At 41.1% G+C, this 27,077-nt stretch overlaps 1 protein-coding gene across 10 annotated transcripts in view; it reads right to left on the bottom strand.

Moving 5' to 3' along the window:
• Positions 1-618: 618 nt before the first annotated feature.
• The window catches only part of SULF2 (sulfatase 2), a 150,783-nt gene continuing 124,324 nt past the window's right edge, over positions 619-27,077 (bottom strand). For 9 of the 10 annotated variants that reach the window (XM_030503287.1, XM_030503292.1, XM_030503285.1 and 6 more), the window contains 11 exons: positions 17,325-17,532; positions 10,978-11,221; positions 8,985-9,081; positions 7,990-8,084; positions 5,909-5,968; positions 5,321-5,490; positions 4,685-4,827; positions 4,346-4,469; positions 3,711-3,741; positions 3,371-3,427; positions 619-2,304 (listed from right to left, as the gene is read on the bottom strand). In XM_030503287.1, coding sequence (XP_030359147.1) covers positions 2,274-2,304; positions 3,371-3,427; positions 3,711-3,741; positions 4,346-4,469; positions 4,685-4,827; positions 5,321-5,490; positions 5,909-5,968; positions 7,990-8,084; positions 8,985-9,081; positions 10,978-11,221; positions 17,325-17,532 — 1,260 coding nt within the window. In that variant the 3' untranslated portion in view covers positions 619-2,273. The remainder of the gene's footprint in view (positions 2,305-3,370; positions 3,428-3,710; positions 3,742-4,345; positions 4,470-4,684; positions 4,828-5,320; positions 5,491-5,908; positions 5,969-7,989; positions 8,085-8,984; positions 9,082-10,977; positions 11,222-17,324; positions 17,533-27,077) is intronic. The other variant, XM_030503293.1, reaches the window with a different exon arrangement.

Raw genomic sequence — 27,077 nt, 5'->3', positions numbered from 1 at the left:
TAGGAGCTAAGGGAGCAGCAACTGGACCTTGCACCTGTGAGACCCATTTAGCAACTGAAGTTGCACTGACACCAAGTGGAATTTATGTCTTTTTCAACTTAACTAGCAGTCTTCAGCAGAGGTGGAGGAGAGGTTGCAGGTTTCCCCATGACTTGGTAAGAACCTACCTTTCACTAAATACCAGCCACACTGTGTCCCCCTTACGAGGCCCAAGGCTCAGTTTTCTGCATAAGGGACATGGCAACTTCTCAGGCTTAACAGGAGCAGCCACACTGGCCGTGCAGGACTGTGACAGTCACACTCTCATCTCATCACAGGCTACAGGCTGAACAAAAAAAGGTAAGTACACATTTGTTTTAATCTAAGCTAGTGTTCTCTGTGCACACTCATGGGGGATGGCAGACAACAAATGCCTTTCTCTGGAAAGCAGCAAAACTGCATTTCTACTGCTGAGTTTAAATTCAGGGTTTTTTACTTATTTGTATTTATCTCATCATCTAGCAGATGTTTCTGATAATCCATGAATTCTGTAACACATTAGAAACAAATTCTGTGGCTGGATTAAGACAGACAATCATATATTACTTCCATAATTAAAAGAAAACCCAACCTCGCAAGAAAATTTTGGGAAGTGTATTTGACTTAGATGTGATACAAATAGAAGCTCCAGCCTAGTTTTACTGTCTAGCACATCCAATGAAAGACACCAGTGCCACTTTTTCAGTGAGGTTTTTTTTTCCTCAGTTCCTAAATTCAAGTAAATTTTTAGTCTGGGGCTGTGGTAGCAGAGATCTATGTCCCTCATGAAGTAATTCCACTTGAATTTCCTGATGTGCAAAACCAGGAAGGGCTTCAAAATCATTTCTGTGGTGTATCTTTACACGGTGTTTCTAGAAGCACAAGTTAAATCTGTGTTTTGGAAATAAATACCTCTTTGTTAAGAGTGAAGGCCACAGTTGGTCGAGTCTGTCACACGAGCTTCCTCCTGCATGTGCCTTGAAAACAGCAGGTTAACATGAAAAGTGTATAAGTACAAATATCACCTCTAGTGCCTGTACTACAATGTATTTAATAACGTCTTTATGAAAATACTCAAATAGACTCTGTACACTGTGCTTCTGTAGTAAAATGATGGGGTTTTCCCTTTAAGCAGTAATAGTTGCTCAGAACATCTACTTTAGTTGTAGACTAAACTCTTAACTAGATCATTCTTTCTTGGCTACAAGTATTGAACTTCTTGGAGCTGCCTTTTTAAAAATAAATGTAAAAGTTACACTACTAAGCAAATAATGCTTTCTCAAAGGAATTGTTTTGGTTTTGAACACACAATAGAATATTACCACATAAAAAACTTCATACAAATCCGAGTTCATTAAAATTTAAGATGTACATTTACTGAAATTTTTCAGTACTTTTAAAAATGGAGAAATCCTGAAATGCACTATGTGACATGAAGTAACATTTTGAGAAATGGCGTGTGGGCATTCCACTCTTTTTATTAACAAAATTCTTCACAACCTGAAGGAATTTCTTTTCAAACAGTATATTGAGCAATATTTACATAACCCCTCCAAAATCTGGCGTCCTGTTAATTAAGATTTTCTCTAATGTTTCTGGAGGTGGCAGTAGGATGGACAAGTAGGTGTGGAACTAAAACATATACTCAGAGGAAAGTTGAGAAATACCATGGTGTTGAGAATGTTCAATGCTGCTCACTTCAGTTCCTGATTCTCTTCCATGATCTTTTCCATCATCTCCAGTCAGAAGCAAAAGTGTCCACGTTTTCTGAACGTCGCTTTAGAGTTGTACTTGGCTTTAAAGTTTTTCTCATGACAACTGCAGATAGAGTTGAACTGAAGAGTGGTTTAAGTGTACATCCACTGGCCCTGCGCACACTCTGTGCACTGCGGCAGGAATCCTCTCCGGGACGTGCCCTTGTTTCCTTTGCTGTCAGTTCCTGGATCAGTGTTAGTGGTGGTGTCTCATGTAAAATGCCTTGTGAAACAGGTGAGGTATAATCCAAAGCAAAAAGCAGGTACAATAGCGAATTTCAGAGACCTGTATTTCTGACAGCATTTCCCATCATTTCACTGCGGGTATTTAGTTCACTCACCAGTGCAAACATTCTGTCTAGTTCAGCCTCAAAGTTTATCCAGTCCTCCAGGTCAACACTGTAATTCTCTCTGAAGTCACACACGTTGTCATTTAGTCTGTACATGGACTCAAGTTCTGGCCAGTGTGTATCCTCACGGAGGTGCAGCGGTCAGGGGAGGTTAGCCCTCCCATCCTTCCCACAGCTGTCCTCTTGAAAACAAAACAGAACATGATTTAGTGTGCAATATTCTAGGAGGAAGTAGTTAGATATTTGTCATGGATCCATGCAGGAAAAAACAACTGAAACACATTGTGGACTCCCTATAAAAATTACAGCAGGTGTATCACAGAAACGGTCCAACTATATCTGAAACTTCACCCTGTACAAAGCTTGTATCTCATTAATTCTAACTTTATTTTGGTTATAAAGCTGGTCTTGTGTCTCTTCAACTAGAAATAAAGATACTACCACTAAATGAGCAAATCCTCTCTGGCAAGTTGGGAATTCCAGACTGTTCCTATTGAGGTGCACCTTTTTTCACTGCACAATTGGAGAGCACCTTGTGATTTTTAATGAGCTGATGGCTCAACCTTCTTTTGAAGAGGAGATTCAGAGACAGTAACTGGCATGGCAAAGGTCACTTTTTTCACATCTTTAAATGTGTATTTCACATCTTTAAATGTGTATTTCACCTTTGGACTCTGGCAAGTTGAGAACAGTACTATCAAGTTTTAAAGGGCAGTGAAGTGAGTAAAAAGCAATCTTAGATTTTAGTATAATGTCAGAATAAAACAAAATGTACAGCTCTGTCTGGTAGTCTGTTCCCTGTTCTAACTTGCACTTTGCTGTGGTTGGATAAATAGCAAGGAATACATGATCCTCTCCCTGAAAAATTACAGTTAGTTTTGTTCTTTCTGGATGCTGTGGAAGACCACAAGGTAGCTCCTACAAGTTTGCATTTAGACAAAACCAACATAATGACCTGAAATTTTTAATGGCAGTTAACCATAACTGGGTTCTTCAGCTGAGCATCCACCTTTGCTCATTTTCCCTTGCTCTTGGTGCTCCTGGAACATGCACCAAGTGCTTTTGTACAGCAGTAGTTGACTATATGATGGTACTATCATATTTCTTGTACAAATTAGAGGATTTCCCACTTAAGCATTCCAGAAGAAGAGATGATGATGATGTTAAAAGTGGTGCTCCATGCAAGGAGAGAAAGGAAGGGAAGGAAAAGTAAAAGCCAGCACTTTCTGTGAACTGCTCCCAACTCACAGTGATTTGGCAGATGATGGTCTCTTCACATCTGGCCACTTTCGACGCTGAAACTGCCTAATTTTCAAGCAGCAAAAGGAGAAAAAGGTTAACCATCACCAAGAAACCCACCAGCACTACAGTCTGCAGGTGAGGAAAGAAGAGTTTAGCCTGAATTTTGACTACAAAGATCAGAACATGCTGTAATATTGAAACAGAAATAGCTCCAGCGTTTCCAAGTAGCTGGAGTGGAAAGATCTCACAAATGCCATTCCAGGCAGTGTCCGCCCATGGGGCTCCTGATCCCACCCTACCTCCTTTAGCAGCAAAGTAGTACTTAAAGAATAATAATTTAATGTACCTGTACTGCTCGTAGCTTCCATCTTTAAGTCCTAGGTGAAATAAAATTAACAGTGTTACTAACCATCGCCTGCAACAGAGTAAGGTATCAGGTAAGGCACAACTTAAAACAGACCTAAGAATACTAACAGATTAACATCCACTGCTATGAGAAATATTTCCATATGTTAACTGGAGCTTTAATTCTCACATTTAATCCCTTATTCCAGGTAAAAGAGGTTGTAAATTGGGAAAGGTATCTTGAAAACTTTTCTGTAAATGACCTTCAGTGGTGTCTTTAACTGCCAAAAACCTGCTGATTTCAAACCATACAGCTCTGTGTGGTGCAGGTTCTAAATAAGACCCAAAATAGCATTTTGGGCTTTGGTGGACTTGGTTTTGTTCCTTCCTCATCTCCTTTGCCTGCATCTCAGCAGTAGTCATCACTAAACTATTTCAGTATCACTCTTAATTTAGGAAACATTACATACACAAAGTGAACAAATACAAAAGTGTGAGCATGCAGCCACCAGCCCCAGCAGGACATTACCAGTATAAATAAATACTAAAATCCTTTTGACCGATTCAAGTTTCCTAACAGTAAGTAAGTAAGAAAGAGCCCCGTTTCCTTTTGAGTGTACTGGGAGAGGCACATACCCAGATCCATGTTCCTGGTTCTTGGATTGCACTGTTTATACCCTTTGCAGCTTCTCAGTTCCATGAGCTGGACATGCAGTTGATTGAGAATGTCTCTATCTAGTGTATTCACTGCGTTAATTAGCTGCAATAAATAGGGATTCTCATTAGCAACAATTGTCCTCTAGTATCTTACGTATATAGAATACATGTGGTTTATCTGTGACAGAAGAGAGACCAAATCATGCTACATTAAATGATTTAGGCCTTCTCTACGTCCTGCGCCATTACCATGCCATTTCAGTTTATCATCAATAAGGAACAATGATGTATTTCTTGAGCTGTTCTATGATCAGGTACCTGATACGGATCAGTATTGAGATCAAAATACTCCAAAAATCCAGTAGCAAATTCACAAAACAGGAAGTTGTGGGTCTCATTGATTGTCCTCAGGCACCAGTATGTGTTGTTGTTGGCGCTGGTACAGGCACAGAAAGGGCCCACTGCAAATTGAAGAGTTACAAAGACATGAGCTACATGCTGCTGTCTTTAGCACTGTTTATCCCTTTCTGTTTATGGCATTCACTCATAGACAGTCTCCCCTCTCATTCCTGAGCTCTGAAGCAGAGAATGCCTTCTGGCATCAGCTGCTTGTTCTGTGCACACCTCACCCACACAATGTGGCTAATTGAAGCAACATCTTGGCAAGGTGCTTCCCCTGGCTTCTCTGGGAACAGTCCAGACAATGAGCTGGTACCCGTAATTGTCCCATATACAACGTCGTCTCTAGGTTTTTATTAGCAGTTGGTTTTGGTTTTTACTCCATTGCCTTTTGTGCAAGGATAACACTAACACTGAAACAGATTATTTACTATGAGGAAGGCTGCCTGGCTTTGGCTACAGAGCTTATACCGGTAACTTCTACTAGCCCAGCATCCTAGCCCAGCCTAGCCAGTACCCGCCTACCTACTATTACTTAGTTTCAAGTATCCTTACGTGTCCACAGGGGAGCAGTTTGCCAGTGCTGGTTGTCGTGGGTGAAGCAGGTCAGACCAGGCATGCTGCAGGTGTCATTGTTCTTTATTCTCTTAAGCAGTTTGCGCAGCTTCTTCTTCCGCCTTTGCTCTCGGAGCAGCCACAGCCGGTCTTTCTCCTGTAAGGCTTTCCTGCACACAGGAAACAGGAGGTCATGCAGCTCTGTTATGCTTGGACACACCAGAAAATAATGAAGCAGATAATAAAATCAGCTGCTCTAAGGGAAAAAACCGAACCAGTAGTTTTTAATTAAATGGCTTCCAAATGGCTCTGCAATTCAATGGCACTGAAAAAAACCAATGAAGCCAAACGGGCTTATAGGCTTGCATTGCATCTGTGCTGTGGCATTTCCCACACCAGGAACCTTACCTCAGAATTCACAAGCATTTCAACATGGGCTTAAGTTGTTCCCAGGTTTTTGTGTGTTTCTTCTTTTTAATACAGGAGAAATGAAATACTACTATTTTTGCTTAGTTTGTAACTGGTGCGCATGGACCACATGGTAATGTCTTTGAATTTCCTCTTTCAAAGAAACAGGCCTTCACTTACTTGAAAGGATGAAGACTAGATCCCTTGTGCCTCAGTTTGCTTTTGTGTTTTGAATGGTAACTGGAAAATAAAAACAGCATGGGTGATGAACAACAGAAAGACAACTGCTCCTGTTGGTACCATCCCATCATACTGCATCTGAAGCAGATTTAATCCAATGTCACTTCTCCCTTTAATTTATGCCCCATCCCTGGCAGTGTTCAAGGCCAGGCTGGACATGGCTTGGAGCAACCTGCTCTAGTGGAAGGTGCCCCTGCCCGTGGCAGGGGGTTGGAACTGGATGAGCTTGAAGGTCCCTTCCACCCCAACCCTTCTGTGATTCAATGAGCACAAAGCAGCCTTGCTAGACTGGGCCGGGCACTTCCGAGCCTTGTGCCGCTTTTATCCCTTAGCTCATTTGTGCACAGCGACATCTGGTGCTTTAATGCTGTATTGCAGCAGGTGTCCACATAATCCCGCTACAATTCTCTGTTTTAGTTGTCATTGGTTCTTGTTTCCCTACACGGGGCAGATAAAATCAATAGATTGATAATTCAGTTACAACGTTTCCTCAACTGAACAGTCACTGACTGGTTCAGAGGATAAGATGACAAGCTCACACCACCTTTCTCTCATTTTCCTTCTAAACGAAAAGAATTTAAATATCAATAGTACTTTGTGGGGTTGATTTTTCCTCCATTGTTTGTTATTAGCTGGAATTTCCAGGAAAACTTTAGCAAGATACATGGAACTGTCCCAGCAGAGTCTAACCTATTATGAGCTAGGGAGGTGTGAGCAGACATCCCCATCCTAGCTGGGCGGCTCTACTGGTTTGGCTCCGTCTCTAGAAACTCTTACAAGATTTTGCAGAAATTTCCTTTCTGTGCAATTTGCAAAGTTAAAAAAAGACAAATCAACCTTAGTCAGTGGCAACACGTTCTGACCAATGAAGTTACTCCCCACACAAATCAGCAAAGACAAACTAAGTTCAGTAAATGTTATTTTCTAAACAGTACATCAGAACTCAGTAAATTGTCAGACTAAAATTCCCTCCAGAACAAATCCTTTACATTATGAATGCTACTGGCAGATTTAATAAATTTAATCCAGATAGATAGGAAATTAACAAAGATTATTAGAGAACTATCTTCAGTCATTTTTTTAATCTCGTGCACACATACTGGTTAATCCATTAACAAATCCTAAATGCTAAACCCTGATTTAATGCAATTCTGCAAACACTTAAACATCTAGAACTCAAATGATTAACTTCATTGATTTCAGTTGGATTATTCATCTTAGCAATGCAATGCACAAATATAAGTGCTTCCTATATTGGCCTGAGAAATGTAGCATTCTTTAAATTTACTATAAACCGTTCACTATAACAATAATTTCATCTTTACAGTATGTATTAAATAAACTCAGTTGTTAATACCAGTTTTGAAAGCAGTGGATTATAAGATAACGTTAACTTTTGGGGGATTTGCCATTTAGAATGATACTGATTTCATTTTAAAGCCTTTTTGCCATTGGTTCTGTGTATGGGTTGGCATAACCCAAAAAATTATGTTCTCCATATTTTAGTGACCTGTTGCTGAAGCTCTGTTGCAGAATCTACATGGGCCACAACGACCATGTACCTCATGGCTGTAGAGTATGTTGCATCTCCAAGGACTTAAGTGCTATGCTCGAAACCTCATTCTTTTATACCTATGACAGAAAGAAGTGGCATCCTAGGAGGTAACACATCCAGCCCTGAAAAACCTAAATGGAAGAAATTCTCCCATCTTCCCACACCATTATTTCCATATACTTTACACACCCTTCTTTTTAAAACAGATCTGTGTTAACACTGCTCCATATTGACAATTTGCCCTTGTTGAAAGCAAGATTTCAGGAACAAACCCGCAGCTTAAAATAAACTCCTGCCTGGCAGAGGTGGGCCTTGTGCTGCGTTCCAGCTCCCGCAGAAAGCACTACATGAGAGTGTAGTAAGTAGGCAACTACTTAACAAAACAGATTCTGATTTCTCCTGTGAAGACATTAACCAGCAACAGTTGCCCACTACAAATAATGACTCTGAAGTGCACAAGAAATACCTTATCTTGTTACAATCACACTCTTCCGGTCGCTTCTTCTTCAGGTGACCTCTCACCTCCCTCAGGTTTTTTATTTTATTTTGCAAAGTTTCAATCTAAACCAAAGTAAAGACACAGGTTAAAACACCACAGCCCGATTGAGCCTTATTCTAACCTGCTCCAGCCCATGCTTGTGTCACCAAATGCTTCCTCTTCGCCTCCTTCCCTGACTCTCACCACTGACAAACAGATTATCCACCTTTCCAAAAGGGAACTGCAGCAGGAGGAAGCCTCACTGGCACCGTTTGCTGCTGGGATTACTAACTGTGACAGCAGAATGTGGCACTGGGAACATGGGGGAACACAGCCTCAGGCAGGCAGCCACTCCTGGTTCCACTGCGGCTCTTGCTCTTGTGCGTTAGAGCACATTTGCAAGGAGAGAAATATTAGTGACAAAAATGTCAGACGAAGTTCTACAGGCAGATTTCATAGGGCAAAGTATCTTCAGGGTCTTCCTATTCACAAGCCTAAGAACAACCAATTCCATTCCAAAGTGCAAGGGTTAAGAAAAACACAAGCAAACAAAATAAATCTAGAAGCATCGAAACCAATGAAGCTCACTTTTCCTTCGGCTTCCATTTGGCAGTTGAAGGTACGCTGGGGAGCAGGGCTAATAACATGTGAAAAAGATCCAGATGAGATTTTTCCCAGGATGGGTACACTTAGAAGTCTCTCATTTATCTCATAAGGCTTATGACATTTCTCAGCTGTCCCTTCAGCTGCAGTTCTCTCCTCCACTCAGCATATCTTGTCTTCACAAACTTGTAATAACAATTAATTATCTCTGAAATACCTATTCTGAAATCAGCCAGAAAGGTCACAAAGTTCCAGGGAGGGACGAAGACACCCAGAGGCAGACAGACAGACAGACACACACAGTCCGCATGATCCTGTCAGCCCACAGAAACCCATGATAAAACCCACACTGAAAAGGCACAACTGTGAACATCACTGACCTCATGGTCAATATGAAGTTTATGGTCCTTCCAAGCTTGCAGTGACCTGTACAGATCTGTGTCACACTGAACGGTATCATTCTCCAGGATATAGCACCTTGGCAGGGAAAAGCAAACAATGATTATTATAGTGGATACACACAGACAACATGAACAGCTGGTTTAATAACACAGCTCCAGGAGAGATGAGAAGCCAGATTGGAAATGACATGCAGAATTCAAAAAACCAATGTTCATTCAGGAGAAGAAGGGTGTGCTGTGAGCCAGGGAAGGGGTTTGGGGTTGAGTTGCCATGGAAATTTTTCAGAAGTAGAAAAATTCGAGGAGAATATTCCTATCCAGCAGAACCTGTTGGCTGCTTAATTCCTGTATGTAAATTGTGCTGCGCAAAAATCTTGCTTATTCATTAGGCTGTCTACATAAACAATCTCTAGTAACTAGCAAGCACTGAAAGCATTATTCCAAAGCAATTTCCCGATGCATGATTAAGTGATGAGGGGATGAGAGGTAGGGGCAAGGATGAAGTGCTTCTTTATAAGATGTATTACTGCACCACAAGGGCGGCGGGGGGAACAGAAATTGTGCTGTTTCCTATAAAGGGATAAAGTTTTTCAAAGATACTTCCTGACTTCAAAGGCAGAAAATCCTCTGACAATTAATTCCTTATTTTTAACTAACTTCTAATGCAATCCGGGATTTAAAATTCTTTCAAAACCAAATAGTGACAAACCCAAGAATCAACCAACCCCAAAAAGCCCCACAACCAATCCCAAAACCAACCACTTGACAGGATTACCTGAGAAGCCAACAAATACCATGTGATCATTTTGAATGCTTGCTTCAATTAAAGCTGAGCATTTTCGATACTCCTTTATTTTCCTTACACCACCTCACACATGTCCCACTGCCGCCTTTTCTTCAAGTGTTCTGGAGACTTCTCATGAATTATGCACAAACTTCCTGACAGCTCCTTGTATGGGTTTGGGATTCACCCAGTAAAAGCAGCAAAAAATCAATGTAACTTGTTCCAGAGGAAAGCAAAGTATTGATTTATGAGAGCTGAACATTCCTGAGAGCTGGAGTAAGAGGCCTAATTCTCTGATGAGAATCTCCCCAGTGCGTTTCCTCATATTTGGGAGTCTAATCCTGTCAATCCTTTAACAAAGTCAAACAGAAACCACCCATCTCCACAGAGCTAACTGGCTCGGGCATGTTTCCATGAGCTAGTCATTAAACAATTTAATGCTTATAATCAATAATGATTGGTGGATATCCTGATAACTGACAAGCAGAAATGGTGACTAAACTAATAAAGTACAGTTGAAGATACATCGGTCCCTAGACTTGCACACTGAGCAAAAGGTTTTTAGCTATTAAGAGTGTTCAGACAATTCCTCCACCTCTCTATCAATCTGTTCCATTTCCCAATGCTCCTGGTCTACTCAACTTCATTCATAATACACATTTTCCTTTCCTAGCACTGCCTGCAGAAAGCTGCGGGAGGCTATTTCCTCCCTGAGAATCAATTTGGTGTTTGAAATAGAAATTGGTGTATGAAATACAAAGCAACCAGTGACATGAGACAAGGTCATGCTGCAGTCTGAGCCTTTGCTCCTCAGTCAGGCCAGGGAACCCACTGCACACTGAGGTGTCTGTGGGTAGAGTCTTTCCTGGTTGCACACTGGTGTCCGCACAACTGCTGCAACCTTTTGCTTGTTCTCGCTGGAAATGCACTGCTCAGCAACTGTGGTCTCCAAAGTGCAGAAGACACAAAAGCGCTGCTCTAGTTCTTCAGGAGCTTCATGCCCCTCTGTACATGACAAAGCTAAAACAAAACCGAAAGCTTTTGTACAGATGAGAATAAGAATTTTACAGAAGCTGGACTGGGTATCCAAAAGGGACACAAAATGCTGATCACAAGGTCACAGATCCGCTTCTGCAAAGCAGCCACTAAGGCAGCAAAAGCTTTTAGAAACACACCACATGTACTCACCTGTGGGTCACTTTTATCAGGTTAGGGGCTGCATACTCTGCAACGCCACCAGTGCCGCTGTACTCCCCCATGTCTTTATCTTCCTCCTCACGAAGAACAGCCCTCTGCATCCTGTGCCTCTTGGTGATGTTTCTTGGTATGACAGGTTGGTATCCATCCTCCAAACCCACATTATAAATAGCTCCATCCAGCTCAACAGATACAGAACGAATAGAGCGATTCCGGACATAGCTTGGTTTGTATTCTGCATGGAAAAGGAAGTGAAAGGATTAAGAGGAGGAGAAACATCATGTTACAATTTGGTCCTCTTTGTGGTTCTGGGGAGGAACAAACAGCCCATACTGTTACACTCAGAATTAACTGGATGACAAATGGTGTTTCTTGCAGCTGCCCTCTGAGCCCGCTGCTCCATTACCTTTTGTATGGATAGACGGATACCCTGGGGCATGAGGAGAGGGCAGATTTAATGCAAATGCACAAGGATGGCTTGTCTCGTATCACTTTGAGAGCGAACAACCCGCAGAGGCTCTGCTCTTCCCCTCAGAGTCACTAGATGGCAGTCAGGCCTCAGCAAGTAACCGCGACAGTCACGACTGCAAGGCCTGAGGTCACCCTTACAGAACAGTTCTCTGCTGTTTTCTCCTCTCCACCGCACAATGCTCCACACAAGGATTGCTGCAACACTCTCCTGAGGTTGTCCCAAGTACTCCCAGTATTCAGCCTGAGACTTTGCTCAATAATACACTCATTCTTCAAGGTAAAATGCTTGATTTTTTTAGGAGGGATTAATAACTGAATATCTTTTATCCGCACCTAATTCTTTTCTTTCCAAGTATGTTCCTGATGTGCAGACCAGTCAGTGAGCTCCTACACAACACACCATCCTCCAGTGCTAGGCACTCTCTCCAACTTCGCTTCTGCACTTCCAGCCCAAAGGCAGAACTAAACATTTGCTATGAATTGTCACTACACAGTAGGAGATTCTCACTCATCTTTTCCCCATCACTGCTTTCCCAAGTTCTCTGTCCCAGCCCAAATCCCCAGAGCTCCTCTTCTGTTTGGTCTGGAGTGGTGCAAATATATATCCTGGTTATGGAGTCTAAATTCATATCTGAACTTCCCTGCTGTATGATGGGGTCCATCTCTGACCATATTTCCTGCTCAGTCACTCATTACACTAAGCATTGCTTGAGACAGAAGTACAGCCTAAACAGCACCACCTCACTTCTCCTTGCCCAGTGCCTGGGTCTTTGCTCTGTACATGAGGCTTGGAGCCATCTAAGACATTACTGGAAACAATCGAGTCCTGTGGCTCCTCTGGTCACCTCTCTTTTACACAGAGCTGAAACCCACCACATATCTCACCAGACAGGACTTCCTGCAAGCTGTAAGGGGAAAACTCTACCAATGTGCCAAATGAGAAGACCAATCTGTTTTGCAATCCCAAACTCCACAAAAAAGCCAACTTTCTCTACAAGATAATCTCCCCAGCAAAACAAGCAGAGAAAAAGGAATGGGAGGTAGAACAACCTACATTGACAAAAGACATATTCATGTCAACTGGAATGCTTTGGCATTAATGCAGAGTGACTTTGTTCAAGAAGCCTCACATTAATTCCAAATAGATCGCAAGGTCTCAAAAGCCATTTTGCAGACTGTGGGAAGAGAAATAAACATCTCCTCCCACCTGAATCTGGTCCAAACACTATATTCTTGTCAGCACCACACACAGAAAGTGGAATACCAGCTGGATTGTCTGGCTTTGCACATTTTCCACCTGTGGTTCAAAGTTTATTGCTGATATTAAGCCAGGTGAGTCACTGCTGAAGGGAAAAGAAAAAACCCAAAAGACCAGCCCTATTTCAGGCACCCATTCAGGAAACATTTGACTAAATGAGAAGGCAACTCCCATCTTTTCAGAAGTGGGAGGAAGTTCCAAAAAGCTACGCCCTAACAATTATATTCAATGTATAAACTCCCATTTCTTTAATTGTTCCCTCATTTCATCTTGTTAAGCTCAGCCAACTAACAATTTACCTTCCTTCCAAGTCTAATATGCCAATCCAGCATGTTGGACCTCAGCAGATAGCTGCAGGGAACTGTCGTCTACACAAGTCCCTGAAGAACTGAAGCCAGAGATTCCTCCTCCCGTGCAGCCAAACTAACCCAGCCTTCCAACCAACAAATTGGCCTGCAGTGGGGCAGCTCCCGTGAGTCAGGAAGGACTCAGTGTATCGCCTCATCCCAACATGCTCCCCACAGTGCTGACTCAGTGCTGCCGTTAGAACCAAACTCCATCATTTTCAGAGGGAATGGTTAGAATATTTAATAAAATCAATACTCATCTGTGCTGGGCTCTCCCACCTGCAAAGTGCACTGCAGGCATAAATACCAACCTCTAATTACTTATTAGTCGATCCTCCCCCAGGTTTAAGTTTTCCTCTCCAATTCATTACCTGGGTACACAGCCCACAAATAAAGCAGATCTGGGGCTGTTAAATGTTTGGCCCAAAGCACCTCTATTCCCTTTTTCAAGTTATTAAAGTTTGGCTCTGGTAAACTGTGAGTCCTGATGCCTCTTCCTCTGCTCTTACAGGAGACAGCTATCTTAATGATGGTACTGCTAAAATGTTGCATCCTCAGAATTGAGTGTGGAGAAATTTAAGCTTAAGCAAGCTGACTACATTTCAGTGCCCCATGCAGCAGTCGTGTCTTCTTGGGCCACCTGACAAGCACGCTGGTTTTTGCTGGAGCCTGAAAGGAAGCATTCTGTCCTGGGCCAGATTCTGCCACGGTCTAGAGACAAAAACACACCTGATTTTTCACCTCTATTTTTTGGTAGCATCTCAGGTTTTAAAACTGTCTAGTGAAAGCACGAACTGCAGTATCCAAAATTATTATTGAACTGAATAAAGCAAGGCAATCTTGTATTCTAAAACCATGAACTTCATATCTGACATAAACATGCCCAGCCTTTGGGTTTATATTTAACTCACTCAAGCCTTATTACTTATTTTGCAGCCACCAAATTAATCATGTAACACTGAGATCACTTGGAAATCATAATTCTCTCAGAGATAACTGGGAAGACTGTAACCTACCATAAGCATGGTATGGCATCTTCCCCAAAGCTGGAGCACTGCAGAAGACAGCTCATGCTCTTCCCTGTTGACACTTACTCTACGCACATATTTTGGATGTGATGTATTTTCGAGCATCACAATGATGACAGAATAAGCCAGTATGCAAGGATTCTGCTTCTACATGTGCCACGCGGAAAATATCCACCACCAGCCTCATGAATTCCTGCTTGATGTAATGTCCATGTATTTTCCAGATTTTTGTAGAGAAGCAGCATTTTCTGATACAGCACTAAAGGAAAATCAGGCACTTTGGAGTCAAAGGTTTGAAAATCTCTCTGCTTTCTAGAAAGACTGATGAAGGTTCAGAGGTGTATTTTCTTGGCCATTATGTATCTTGGGATCTCTACAAATCTTATTTTGAAGCTGTGGCTTTAGAAATTTCAAAGAGGAAAAAAAAAAACCCAACCCAAAACACCTTCTTACATCCAATTTCTCACAACTGCCATTAAAAATTACACTTCAAATGCATTATCTTTAAAGTAACTGATGTTCTTTTTTTTAATAACAAAGAAGGTAATTTTGCTCCAGCATTGAGACCACCTCAAAAGAAAAATGAATGACATGAAAATTGGAATAAAGATGCACTAGCCCCTTTGTACACACTTCTGTTTGTTGTTTACAAATCCGTGTGGCCTATCATCATTTTTTTACATGCAGCTTAATAACTCCTTTAATCACACGCACTTGGTTCATCACAGAAGGAGATTAAATCCATAGCAAGAAAAACATAACAGACCATAACACAGCCAAAGACTTTAAACTTTCTTCCTACTGCAAAGCTTTGTTTCATCTTTCTTATAAAAACATAATAAAAAAAATAAAGATGGTACAGAGATGCAAACATTCCTGACGTGTAAACCCAGATATATCAAACATTAATGCTTCTGCGTTTCTAGCATGTTAAAGCTTTGCAGGTGAGTTGTGTGGCCCAAACGGCAGGACCTGACCCGGTGCTGCAACTGGCTTTACTCAATCTAGAAAACACTGTTGCCTGCTAAATGCACCAGAGCACCTGGCAATGGGTCTGAATCATCCCTGCATTAGAAAGTAATTATTCTATCAAAACATTTGGTATTCCAGCCCCTCTATCAGCAATTTAGTCTGGTTTTAAGACCACATGTTCTCACTACACATGACTGGTTTTAATCTTTCTGAAAGACCAATCCTCATACCCCCATTAGGGTTTGCAACACGCTGGATGCACCCTAGAAGCAGGGCATCCAATTTAGCTTTCTGCAAATGACTGTAGATTAGAATCTATCAAAATTGCTCTTTGCAAATCCATCTCTATTGTGCATGACAGAACGGAGCGATCAGGGTGTTTCCTATTGCTGTGAGCTAAAGCATTAATGTGGATGTGACCCTAGCCCAGTTTGAAACTTCTATTTTCTGTTTAGCTATTGTTCAGCCTGATGAACAGCATTTACTGGCACTCAAGTATGGCTGCAGTCTGATCCCATGCACCCACCAAATTCTGAGTAGCAGACTCCAAAGATGCCCTCAGAACGATGCAACCCAGCACAGCCTGCAGTTTATCCCAAATCTCATGGAACCAGTCATAAAAATCCAAACACACACAATGAGCAACCAAGTCCCCCTCTTACCATTCACAAGCCAGCGAGCCACCTTTCTCGGTAAGCTGTACAGAAAAGCCTTGGATGTTACCTCCACTTGTATTGCTTTGTGCTCATTTCCATTCAGCCTGCCATTTATTAGATAAGTGCATGTGGAAGAACAGCCAGCACCAAATCAAAGAGTCTGTGTCAACAGGTCCAAGCTAACTCCTTCCACTGTATGGCACACCCCAGATGTGGGCAAAGGGAAAACCAAAGCATCTGTGAAATCCATTATTTTACTCAAGACACAAGCAATGGGAGCACAATTGCCAGGACCCTGTCTTATGCTGCTTAAGTTTATGCCTTAAAGTTCAATGAGCTGAAGGGTGTAGTATAAACTCTGCCTCTTCTGAGCAGAACATGGGGAAATAAACACCATTGATTCCTGTGCTAGAGGCAGCAACCTTCACTTTTTTTTATCTCAACCTCCTTCATACATAAACTACATGTAATTATACACTTAACCACCTCCCCTGGATGTTGTGAAAATTAGTTAATGTTTAGGAAGCACTGATGAAATGTACTTAAGTGTTAAGTATTATTAGATAGCATTATGTTACCCTCACTTAAATTGTTTTCCTCTTCTCATTTAAGTGCCTTCGATCTACTCATGTTATTTGACTCCCCATGATTGAACTTTCTTCTCTGTGACTTAAAAATAAAGAGTTAATTGAACTGCAAGTTCTAGTGTTATTTAAAGATTATCTGCTGTGCCACGTAGTTAAACAGCAAGTACAGTTGAGTAATTTCATCCTGGAACCAATAATTTTTTTTCAACTAAAAATTAGCTTAGTAGGTACTGATCAGCTTGCAAGGCAAATATAATGGGAGAAAAATCAATTTAAACTCTGTTTGAAGCTTGTGCCAGGTCATTATACAGAAACACTAATCTGCTAAATAATTAAGGCTCTGTATTTGAGGAGTGAGACGAAAGAAGTATTACAAGTGAATAATAATTCTGTGCTGCCATTTGCCTCTTTAATCTATAATTAGACTACGTACTTCAAATATAGATGTTAGTCTGACTAAGGTTTAACCCAGAGCCAGTGAAATGGGCTTTCTGAAAAAGCACCTGATGTGTGCCAAGGAAACTAGAAACAGTCATCCCCTTTGGACACGATCGCTGGTTAAAAGTCAGCCTTGTCTCTGCTGACTGAGCACAAGGAAAGTATTTCAGGAGCAAGCAGCTTCTGTGACAAAGCACACACATCCTTATTAAAAATAAATGACTGCAGTAACAGCTCCAAGCCTTGCAGCAGCTACTGAAAACTGGAGTATCTGCTGTAAAACAATGTTCATGTTTCATGGCCTATGTAACAACGGGCTACTTGCCGCTTCAGTGTGTGTACTGCATTCCCCAGCTTCGAAAGACATAAATATAGGACCCTATTTTGGATCAAAACACTCCTCTTTTCCTACAGAGATATTTTCAAATCTAGTTGTCCAATATGAGGCACACTTTCAAAGTTACACAGTAAATATGTTGATAGAATTCAATGTCTTTGAAAATCAGGACAATTATGGGTATTAGTGAACAAACTCCTAAGTTTTCTAAGGCAGAGACAGAAGATACAGTGGGGTCACTTACTTTTCTTGGAGAAGAGTTTCTTTCTCCGTCCGATGTGGCTCAGCTTGTATTCATTCTCTTCACAGTTGCAGTCTTCACTATTCCTGCTGTAATACTTGGGCAAAATATTGGAGGTGCCTTTGCTGTTGCTGGCAGCTGCCAAGTTCGCCATTCCCTTGCACTTGTGTAGCTTGAGCTTTCCACTGGCATCTTCCACACACTGCCATTTCTGGAAGAAAAATTTGGTCATTAAAACTGTCCCAACTGTGCTTTGTCTAATGGCCAGCTCCAGCAATCTATCAGAGACTCGTTATTGTAGTAAGCTGGGGCTCACCTATCACCTACTACCAAAACACATTTTTTGTAATCTTCCATTTTCAGGCAAAACAGGAACTCTTTGGAACACTCTTCCATTTGTTTCTGGTTTTGTTTCTTGGAGGCAGAACAATGGGAATTTCTTAACAGAATCAATACTACAGGTTAAAAATATGGAGATCACAAGTGACAACTTTCAGATGAATAACTGAGGCATTAACCAAGGAGGCTCAAGCCTTACCCGCAGGTTTGAAAAGAATCCTTGCCTACCAGCAAGTGTGTTTGCTGGGCTGGCAGGAATCTATGCCACTATTATGCCATTAAAACAAGCTCCTGGCCTGCATATAATCTCAGCCCCAACCCATACTCTACAAGAAGGGAAAATCTTTTTGGAAAAGTCCCCTCTTTCCTAGTTCAAATGCCTGATGGTGGGGTGATTTTATCCAAGTTGCTGGTTCCTTTACTGTAAAGATCTGGTCTGAGTTGGGTATTTAGACTCATTCTACAATGAAAGAGGAGGAATACTTACTTCCAGGTTGTAATTCCCTTCATCCTAAGGTAGCCATATAAAAGAGATAAGAAACAGGATTGCCCTGCAGAAGCGCCTGTTTCACTTCACTGACCTTAGAAGGGTTGACATGGCTGGATCAGCTATGGAAGTCTGTAATTAGAGGAGTTTATCTCCATACTGAGTGTTTCTCTTAGCAGCTTTTCCCATCCAATACCCTTGGGCTGACTAGCAATGCTGAGCTGCACTGGATGCCTATGAAGTGAGAACCCCCTCCCTCTTCCACTCAGACTACAGAAAATCTCATCTCTAATCTCCAACTCCTTCTGTTACTCAAAACCTGAAGTAACTTGCTTATAGCTCCTTTGTGCTGCTCTCAGAGCTGTGCCAAGGGCAAGGGAGTTTTAGCCACCTTCAATCTGGCACAGAAGTTCTACTCACTTCCTAGATACATCATAAAATAATTTCACCTACTCCTTTATTTACCAACACACTGCTAGCTACAGAGCTAGGCTTTGAGATACGCAACCCCCCCGCCTCACAGAACCAGTTGCTATTGCTTTAAATAGAGTCCCTCAGAAACACTTCAGCTTTTTGCTGAGTCTTGAGAGGCGTTCCTCTTTTTCCCTATTACAACATCCTAAGTCTGTGCCTCCAGGACTCACTGGAATATTGAAAATTTTCCAAATAAAAGAACAGAAGGAAAAACAGCAACAGCTCCCAAGTGAGATGATATTTTACTGCAGCCTGCAGCTCTACAAGGGAGATTCAGTCACTTCAGTTCCCAGAGAGGTGTGCCCAGGCTGAGACAACAAAGCCCACATTTTGCATTGAAGTTCACTCCATTGTTTGTATCACAGCAAAGTAAGAAAACAGTATTACTGTGCTTTCATACTACAGAATTTAACAGGAGTCGAAGTGAACCGGCCAGTTACAGTTGATTTATCTATGTCCACAGCAGATCCTCTCATTTAAAATGATCAGTTTTATAGTGTGTCCATTTATTTCCTCAGACAATTAGATGCCAAGTCTCCTGGAGTGCAATTGCTTCTTAGGTGCAGATACTGTTTTTAACCTCCTGTTCGACCCAAACCTTGCACTGATGCAGATAAACTTGGCTTAACTTTCAGCACAAGCAATCACAGGAAATCAATGAGAGATACTGACAAAAAGACACGTGAATCAGACATCTTTGCATGACTGTCCTCATCAGGAAAGCAGGACACATTTACCTAGAGGGAGTGTAGAACAAAAATAGCCTTTGAAGAATAAATTGCTGAGTCTTAATTATATTATTTTTTACAAATTCCTAATGCTGGCTGAAGCACAGACTGAAGTTTGAAGGAAAAGTTATTTTACTAGAATAAGCAATGGTTTCTTTCACAATGAAAAAAAGATGTAAAAATGTTTGTTGCTGTTTCCCATTTCAATTCACCTGAATCTCATTTTTAAAAACATATGAACAAACTGCATTTTCTGCTCAGCAGAGCTCTATGCTGTAGGTGTCTGATACATGAAAAATGAAGATTCAACAGAGGGCAAGTTAAATGCCATGATGAGAACTACTGTAAATAAGTGCTCTGATGTGTGGCCCAACAATATTTTTTTCTCTATTTCTTTCATCTCCTGTCAAGAAACTGATGCTCATTTTTCCCCTCCAGGTGAGCTGGAAAAAATCCTTTAATTTTTGGTGCAGTTTAAATCTTTCCAAGGCAGCTGTATGCTACAGTGAAAACACCTTAAACGCTTTGCTGGAAGGGCACACTGTATGCATTAACTGGCCCATTGCCGAACAACCGCAGTGCAGAACTACATAAATGACTCCAGAAGCAAACACTGAACACATGGAGGGTGGGAAAGGGCAAAGGAAAGTCTCAAGCTTTTACTTTTTCCCCAGAACAGCTATGGGCATGTGTGTGAATGTGTCTGGGATTCAACAACTCACCCTTGGTCTGCTTGTAGGTACTGATGCAAATTGTCTGTATTAATTTCAGCCATTTCCACAGGACGCTTTCAAACTTAGGGAAAAAGGACAGTAATTGCAAGGGAACTGTGGAAACCTCTGCTTGATAGTCAAGAACCTTTAAGCATTGTGAATTCTGGCATGTGAAATCCATTTCTAGTGCACAGCACACCATCATGCAGAAACCTGTGTCAAAGCCTGGAAGCAACTAAGTTATTTTATAAGAGGTAATCACTTAAATTATTAAATCGCTATATGAAGAACTCTAGAGTGCCCCAGAGATACTTTGGCTCAAGGTACAAATGATAACCATCCAGCAGCAAAACTTAATTACATATATGGATTAACTCAACCAGTCAAGAAAACAAAGCCCTCAGTTCACCACTTGCCCCCAACTTTTCAGGTCTTCGTTAGGACAAAAGATGTGTTTCTAAATCAAGTCCTATAGCTCATAACACCTCACAAGAGCTAAGCCTGGAAAAGGAAAGCACTTTAATACAAATTAAAGTCAGTGGAAAACCCAAACTCCCCTACAATCTTCCTCCCAGCTCATACCAAAACTCCAAAGGAAGAACCTTCTTTTCCTCCTGCAAAGCCTTGCAGAACAGCTACTCATACCATCAAATAAATGGCTTTAGCAATATGTCCTGAAGTCCATCAAGCTCACATTGTGCTAAACTTTCCAGATACCTCATTTAATCATTAGAGTCTTTCCAGCTGGAGGTTTCCCACCATCTTTGGGCAGGCCAAGTCAGCTGCTGTGCTTGTGCTTTCTGCCACCTACTGTGCTGGGCTTGTTCTAACATTTCTACTCCATCCTCTACCTTACCTCCCACTGCACAACACATGCTACTCAGTTATTTGTCTGCAAAGCAGAAGAGTCTGGGCTTTAGTTTAATGGAGAAATTGGCGTTACTGAACAGAAATCTTGCTCAAAGGTACACTGCAAAGGCAAAAAAAAAAAAAAAGACAGGTTGTAACATATATTGTCCCCTACAGCCCAAACTACTGCTTTATGTATCACAAGAGTAAATAAGGACTTCAATATCTATGAAACATGAATCTTAGCAGCAGTTGTAGACTGAACAGCTGCCCTGTTTTCCTCCAGTAACACTATTCACCTTGAACATGCTAATGACCCCTTAGCAGAAAAAGACATGTTGTATTTTTCAGTGTGTCAAAACCCCATTATTTCCTTCACAGCCCCCATCACCATGAAGTGGTTTTTGCATTATTGTGCATCAATGTCTTCTTACCACTACAGCAATCACAGATGTTAATTCTAAGTCATTACTTGAGGCCCCAATCAGAAATAAATAGCCATGACCTTCCCTGTAGGACTTTTTCCTACAATTCACTCATTTCACTGAACTCTCTCAATTGACATTGTTTTCTTTGGAGGAAAAGGGATGATCACACAAGCCTTGCTAAGAAAAGATTCCAGTTGAAACATAGAGCTTTCAGAGCTGAGCCCTAAATCATCATGCTGCGCCTCATCAGTTCCTCTTTTTGTTAAGCGAAAGAGATTCCATTCCCTTTTACAGAGAAGTGAAAAGTGAAACTGTCTGATCAGTTAGCTGCCAGCAAGGCTCCCTCCCTAACAGTTTTAGGAACATAGCCTCTAGGAATCAAAGTTTCTGCAGGATAATAAAGCCCTCTGTCCCTGCCAGCAACCTGACAAAAACACTTCAGCAATATCTGTCACCTTTAGTTTATGCGGATGCTGTCTGAACCCCACACATGCTGCCACATTGCATGGTGAGCCAGAAACAAACTGCTTTGATGGCTAGAAACATTCTAACTTCCAGTCTAAACTGATTTACGAGTAGTCAGGATACATTTCTCCTTGTACGAAACAGTACAGTCACAGTTTAGGTAGTATGAAACAGCTGAAGTTACAGTTTAGCTCTTCTTTGTTGTGGTTTGTTCCTTGTGTTATTTCTTATTGGGCTAGTGAGGACAAAAGAGCAAAAGCCACAGAGAGAAGCAAGCCCATTCCCTACAGGAGGCAGTTCTACTGCTTCTGCCGGCAGCTTGTCCTTATAGACTTAACAGTCAACTTAAATTGTTTGTCTCCCACACATTACTGCTTCTCTGTTCTTGTTGACCGAAAATAATTGGCTCATGTTTTCTGTACAACATCTCTTAGGTTCATGCAGACAGGTTCCTCTCTCCTCAGCCATTTTTTTGACAGAATATGCCCAGTTCCTTACCTCTTCCCAAAAGGTATTATTTTCTTCATCTTTTAACATTTCTGTTGGGTTACCCCCACCCCCAAACCTTCTTCCAATTTGTCTATTGGCAACAATAAGCCTGGTTTCCTCTATGTCATGCCATCTGTATATAAATAGCACCTCCTGGTCTTCATTCCAACTGGACATTATTTCATTACACTGACTCATCATTTTTGGAGATTCAGACCTCTGAGCTCTCAGCTCAATTTCAGTTGTCACACACTACAGATCATTCAAACCTTAAAATTCTAAGACAGATGAACAATTTATTGACAGAAAATGTGGAGGGTGCTTTTTGATGCCACAAACTGTAGCTGAAGCGAGCAGGTGGGACAAACAACTGGCAAATGAAAAATCAGGTATTCTGCTAAATTTAAGATTACAATTATAATTCATTTATTATTAATATAATAATTGGTTTGTGGTATCAAATGGTCCCAGCTGCTGTGTTAGGTACTGCAGAAGGAGTGAGTGCAGCCCAAGCAGAAATTACATTAGCAGTGGAGGAAAAAACCAGCAGCACCAAAATGGGAATCAATTTGTCTGAGATCCCACATGGAGTCTGTTCGGTCCCACAGTCCTGAGAACGAAGCCAGCCTCCTGACCTCCATCTCATTGCCTAAAATAAACTACTAAACTGAACTGAACTACATTGCTTCTCATATCGGGATAGTTGAAAAATTTGGGGGGTTTATTAAATGTTGGTAGTGATTTTGGCAAGCTACGTGCAACAACCACTGCTGTAATGGCAAATAGTTTAAAAATCCCAGTTAACGAGAGATGGAAATTTCTTGGTTTTGTGAAGCAACAACAAGCAAGAAAACCCACATAATAAAATACCCTCTGGAAATCATTACAGGCTATTTCTGGCTAAAGGAGGAAAACAATTTCGTTAATTACAATCCCTGATAAGGAAAACAATTCCTGAATAACAGCCTTAATAAATCATCATGATTTTAATTTTCATGGTTTGTTGCCTCCTAATTTTATCAGTTTGAGGGTTGATAAAATTTTTAGTGTATGAAGTTATCAACAAGTCATTTCTTGTTGCAATCACAGATTAAGAACCTGATCCTGAAAGTTGCTGAGCATATGCAACTCACACTGGAATTCAGGAACTCCAAAGATCTGCCTAAAGAGCTACTAAAATTATCTGGACTCTAGCTGGCTTTATATGCTTCACTTATCAACAGAACTTAAATTCTTTAGTAACCTCACGATATCTCTGCTAGGTACAAAAGAACCAGACAACCACAAAAGACAAATCAAAAACTTTTTGCCCAGTTTTGAAAGAAATTCCTTATAAAACCTGACTTTATTTCTTAGGTCTGGCTGACATAAGTTCAAGCTATAGTGCCCTCAGGAAAAGGACAAAAATGTAAGTAACTTTTTCTGCTGCTCCACCCTTGGTACTAAGCAATGGCTAATAATAACTATTATTAGCCATTGGCAGGAATATGATCTAGAGGTATCACTTATGAACTACTGTAGGAAAGCACACACTGATCAGAGCTGTTTTCATCACTGCTATACCATGCTATGTCAGAGAACTGGAGGGACCAACTGAGCAAGTGACATGCTTTTACTTCTGATATCTTCATGCTGGTTGCAAAAGAATATCCCTTCATGATCCTGGTACATCACAAAGCAATCAGAGGGAAGACTGTGTCAAACCTTTCAGTTGCAGAATATCTGAAGGAAACAAAGTGTAAATTTTTGCATTTTGAATGTTCTCCTGTGCAAACTGTGCTATAAAATGGTATTTTTAAATGCTATTTAAAGGGATATTCTACTTGGATAAGATTTGCACATAAATAAGAGTTGTGAAAATAAAAGGGGTTTGAAAGACAAACTATTTTTCTTCACAAGTTGGCAATATCACGGTACTATGACCTGCTAAAGACAAAATTAATATTGGGGTTTTTTTACATATACAGCACAGATTCCCTATAGCAATCAGCACTGCTGCAGGTATTGCATGTTTAACAAATGTGCACAAAGTTGGCAAATGACTTAGAGGGGGATTTTGTGCAGCTGTTGTTATGATACTGAGGAGTTGCTGGGAATACTCTACCGAGCAATGCTGATATCATAATTGGCTTCACAAAAGCACATTAATGCAGGCCGCCAGATAAAAGTGGGTCAGCTTCCACTTACCAGCCAGTTTGGAATGAAAGGCCGAACTACACTGAAGAGAAAAAATTTGTGTGGAAGCCATTAGGTACTAGGATAAATGTTTTTTATTTCATGTGGGAAGAAAGAGCTCATCTTTTTTAAATCCTTGAATATAAATGCTGAGCTGCTCTTTCATCTGAGCCTACAGTCAACCCTTTGTTGGATGCAAATAACTAACACAGACCAAACCCTTCTAACTGAGAAAGAAAACATGGCAACACACAAATTCCCATTGCACTCAGAAGAATTTACATATATTAGTGTTGCCAAAAAAAATCCCACATAATGGACTCTGAAACAAGGTTTTAAACAGCATGAATAGCCTCATCTCCATGATCCTGGTGCTCTCTTATCAAAACGATTATAGGTCAAGGAGGGTGACAGAGATTTGCAAAGGAAGAGCATTTTGTGGTGATAGAACTGTATTCACAAACTTGCATGCTCACAAAGCAGAATTCCAAAATCTCCATATCACATTCAAAGCTTTCTTTACCTCTCCTTTACTCTAAAGCTCTGTCCTCGTCTCTTCTCATTCACTCTCCTTCTGAGTCTTTGTCCTCCACTTGTGCTTCTCATCTCCTGCTCAAACTTCAGATTCCCTGGCACTGCTCAGACTTCTCTGTGCATGGGAATAGCAGCCCTCCAAAACTTGTCTAAGTCAAAAGAAAGGGTCCAAATGACTTCAGCAAGCTTTCACCTAATTCTGACCCTGACTTCTGTTCATCTTTGCACCAGGATGTGAAAATTCACCTTTTGCAGTGAACACTCCAGATACTGTTAAATGCACAATCATAAAGTGTCCTGCAGGACCAAGGGACATCTGCTAAATAACCACTGTATCCGTATACCATAAAACCCCCGCAAGGCAGTGCTATGTTATTCATTTGGGCTCGTTCTACTTACTATGCAGAGCTGTGAACAGCACCAGCAAACAGACAACACCCATTTGTCATCTGAGAAGTTAAGTCTTGCTTCACTTTGAAAGGACTTTTGGGTGCACCAATATTTAGATGCGATTTATCCTCAAATAAGCACATTCATTTCCCACTATTCCTGCTGTCTAGACAGACTACTAGGACATATTCTCTAGAGCAGGGGTTGGATGGATTGAGCTTCCCTTGAGAGCCCTTCCTAGGCTCTAATTGACTTGATTGTTAGGCAATTTTTCCTGATGTCCAACTTAAATTTCTTTTTTGCTCAATTTCATCCTATCACTTCCAATTATGTCTGACTGAACTGCTCAAAACAATTCCTCTCCTCTCTGTCTCCTGACAATGAGGATGCAGCACATGCATCTCTTATTAGCACACCTTCACTTAAGAGTTTATTGCCAATTCTGAGTACGGAGTTGACATTTTATGCCCACTTCTTACAGATGTCAAAGATACTTTATTATCTGGGGAAGAAAACATAAGCCTGTGAACGCACATAGACAATATAGGACCTTCCCCCTTCCTTCCATAACTGAGACATGTGGTAATTAGAGTAAGAAAGCCTGAATGTAGCTAAGTTATCTTATGCAAAGAGACAGCTTCAGTGACAACATGGTCTTGGAAAGTCTCTCTTTCCCTCTGTTCTTACAATAGTGTTCAAAATAATTGGGAAGATGAAGACAAAAGGAAGAAGTTGAAACATCACCCAAAGGGAAAATACTGTTGGAAAAAGAAAAGCTGTATTTCCCCAAACTACTTACTGATGATGCTGTAGCAGAAACAATGATTTTTCCCCCAGTTTCTCAAAGCACATTGCGAATTCAAAAAACAATGGCTTGCTCCCACCCATCTAAAATTTCAGCTCAAGACATCTGATGACAATAAACCACTTCACAAAATACTTCTTTAAGTTCAGTATTTTTAGGAAGAACAGGACGTTATAATCTCTTTGTATACTAAATCTGACAAAGAAGCCACAGGAGGCAAAGAGCATCTGGAAAATGCTTATACATATAAATTGGATCCAAACACCTAAGGAACAATGGACTCATTTCACAGGTGTACTGTGAAATGATTGGTAGAGCCAGAAGCAGGGAGTCTGGCCTCTGACAGTAGAAAATGAGCTCTCTAGCCTAAGTAGCCCATTACTGCCTATAGCCACGGTAAGCTGTTCAGATCATGTCTGCAGGAACAGTTAGACCAACTCATTCTGAGCTGCCAGGGCATGAGGTAATGCCAGCCTTATAACAGACACATCCACAGGCAGAATGCCTTACAGTCCTTGGAAGGGGGTACTCTGACCAGTACCTGGATGAGAAAGCAATGGCATGGAGTCAATTTTGCCATGTTTTCAGAGCATGAGAATTCCCCCAAGAGTGGAGCTGCTGGAGACAGCTTTGCTATACCTTTGCACTGCTCTGGTAAATTTGCAAAACATTCTCCTGCATTGAGGCCATGTTTTGATACTACTGTAAATGTTTTTTTCCTGATTCTTCTATGTAACTTGGATCTAAAGTAAACATATTTTCACATCTGCCCAGAACCATTAGGTAACAACAAGAGAAATAACATACAATGAACAACCTGTGTGCCCATATAGACACAAACTGTCTGCAGTCATAAATGCATGTTTTTCACAGCATATTT

This window comes from Strigops habroptila, chromosome 13, assembly GCF_004027225.2.
Source record: "Strigops habroptila isolate Jane chromosome 13, bStrHab1.2.pri, whole genome shotgun sequence".
Taxonomy (NCBI): domain Eukaryota; kingdom Metazoa; phylum Chordata; class Aves; order Psittaciformes; family Psittacidae; genus Strigops; species Strigops habroptila.
This window is presented reverse-complemented; position numbering and strand designations above follow the sequence as displayed.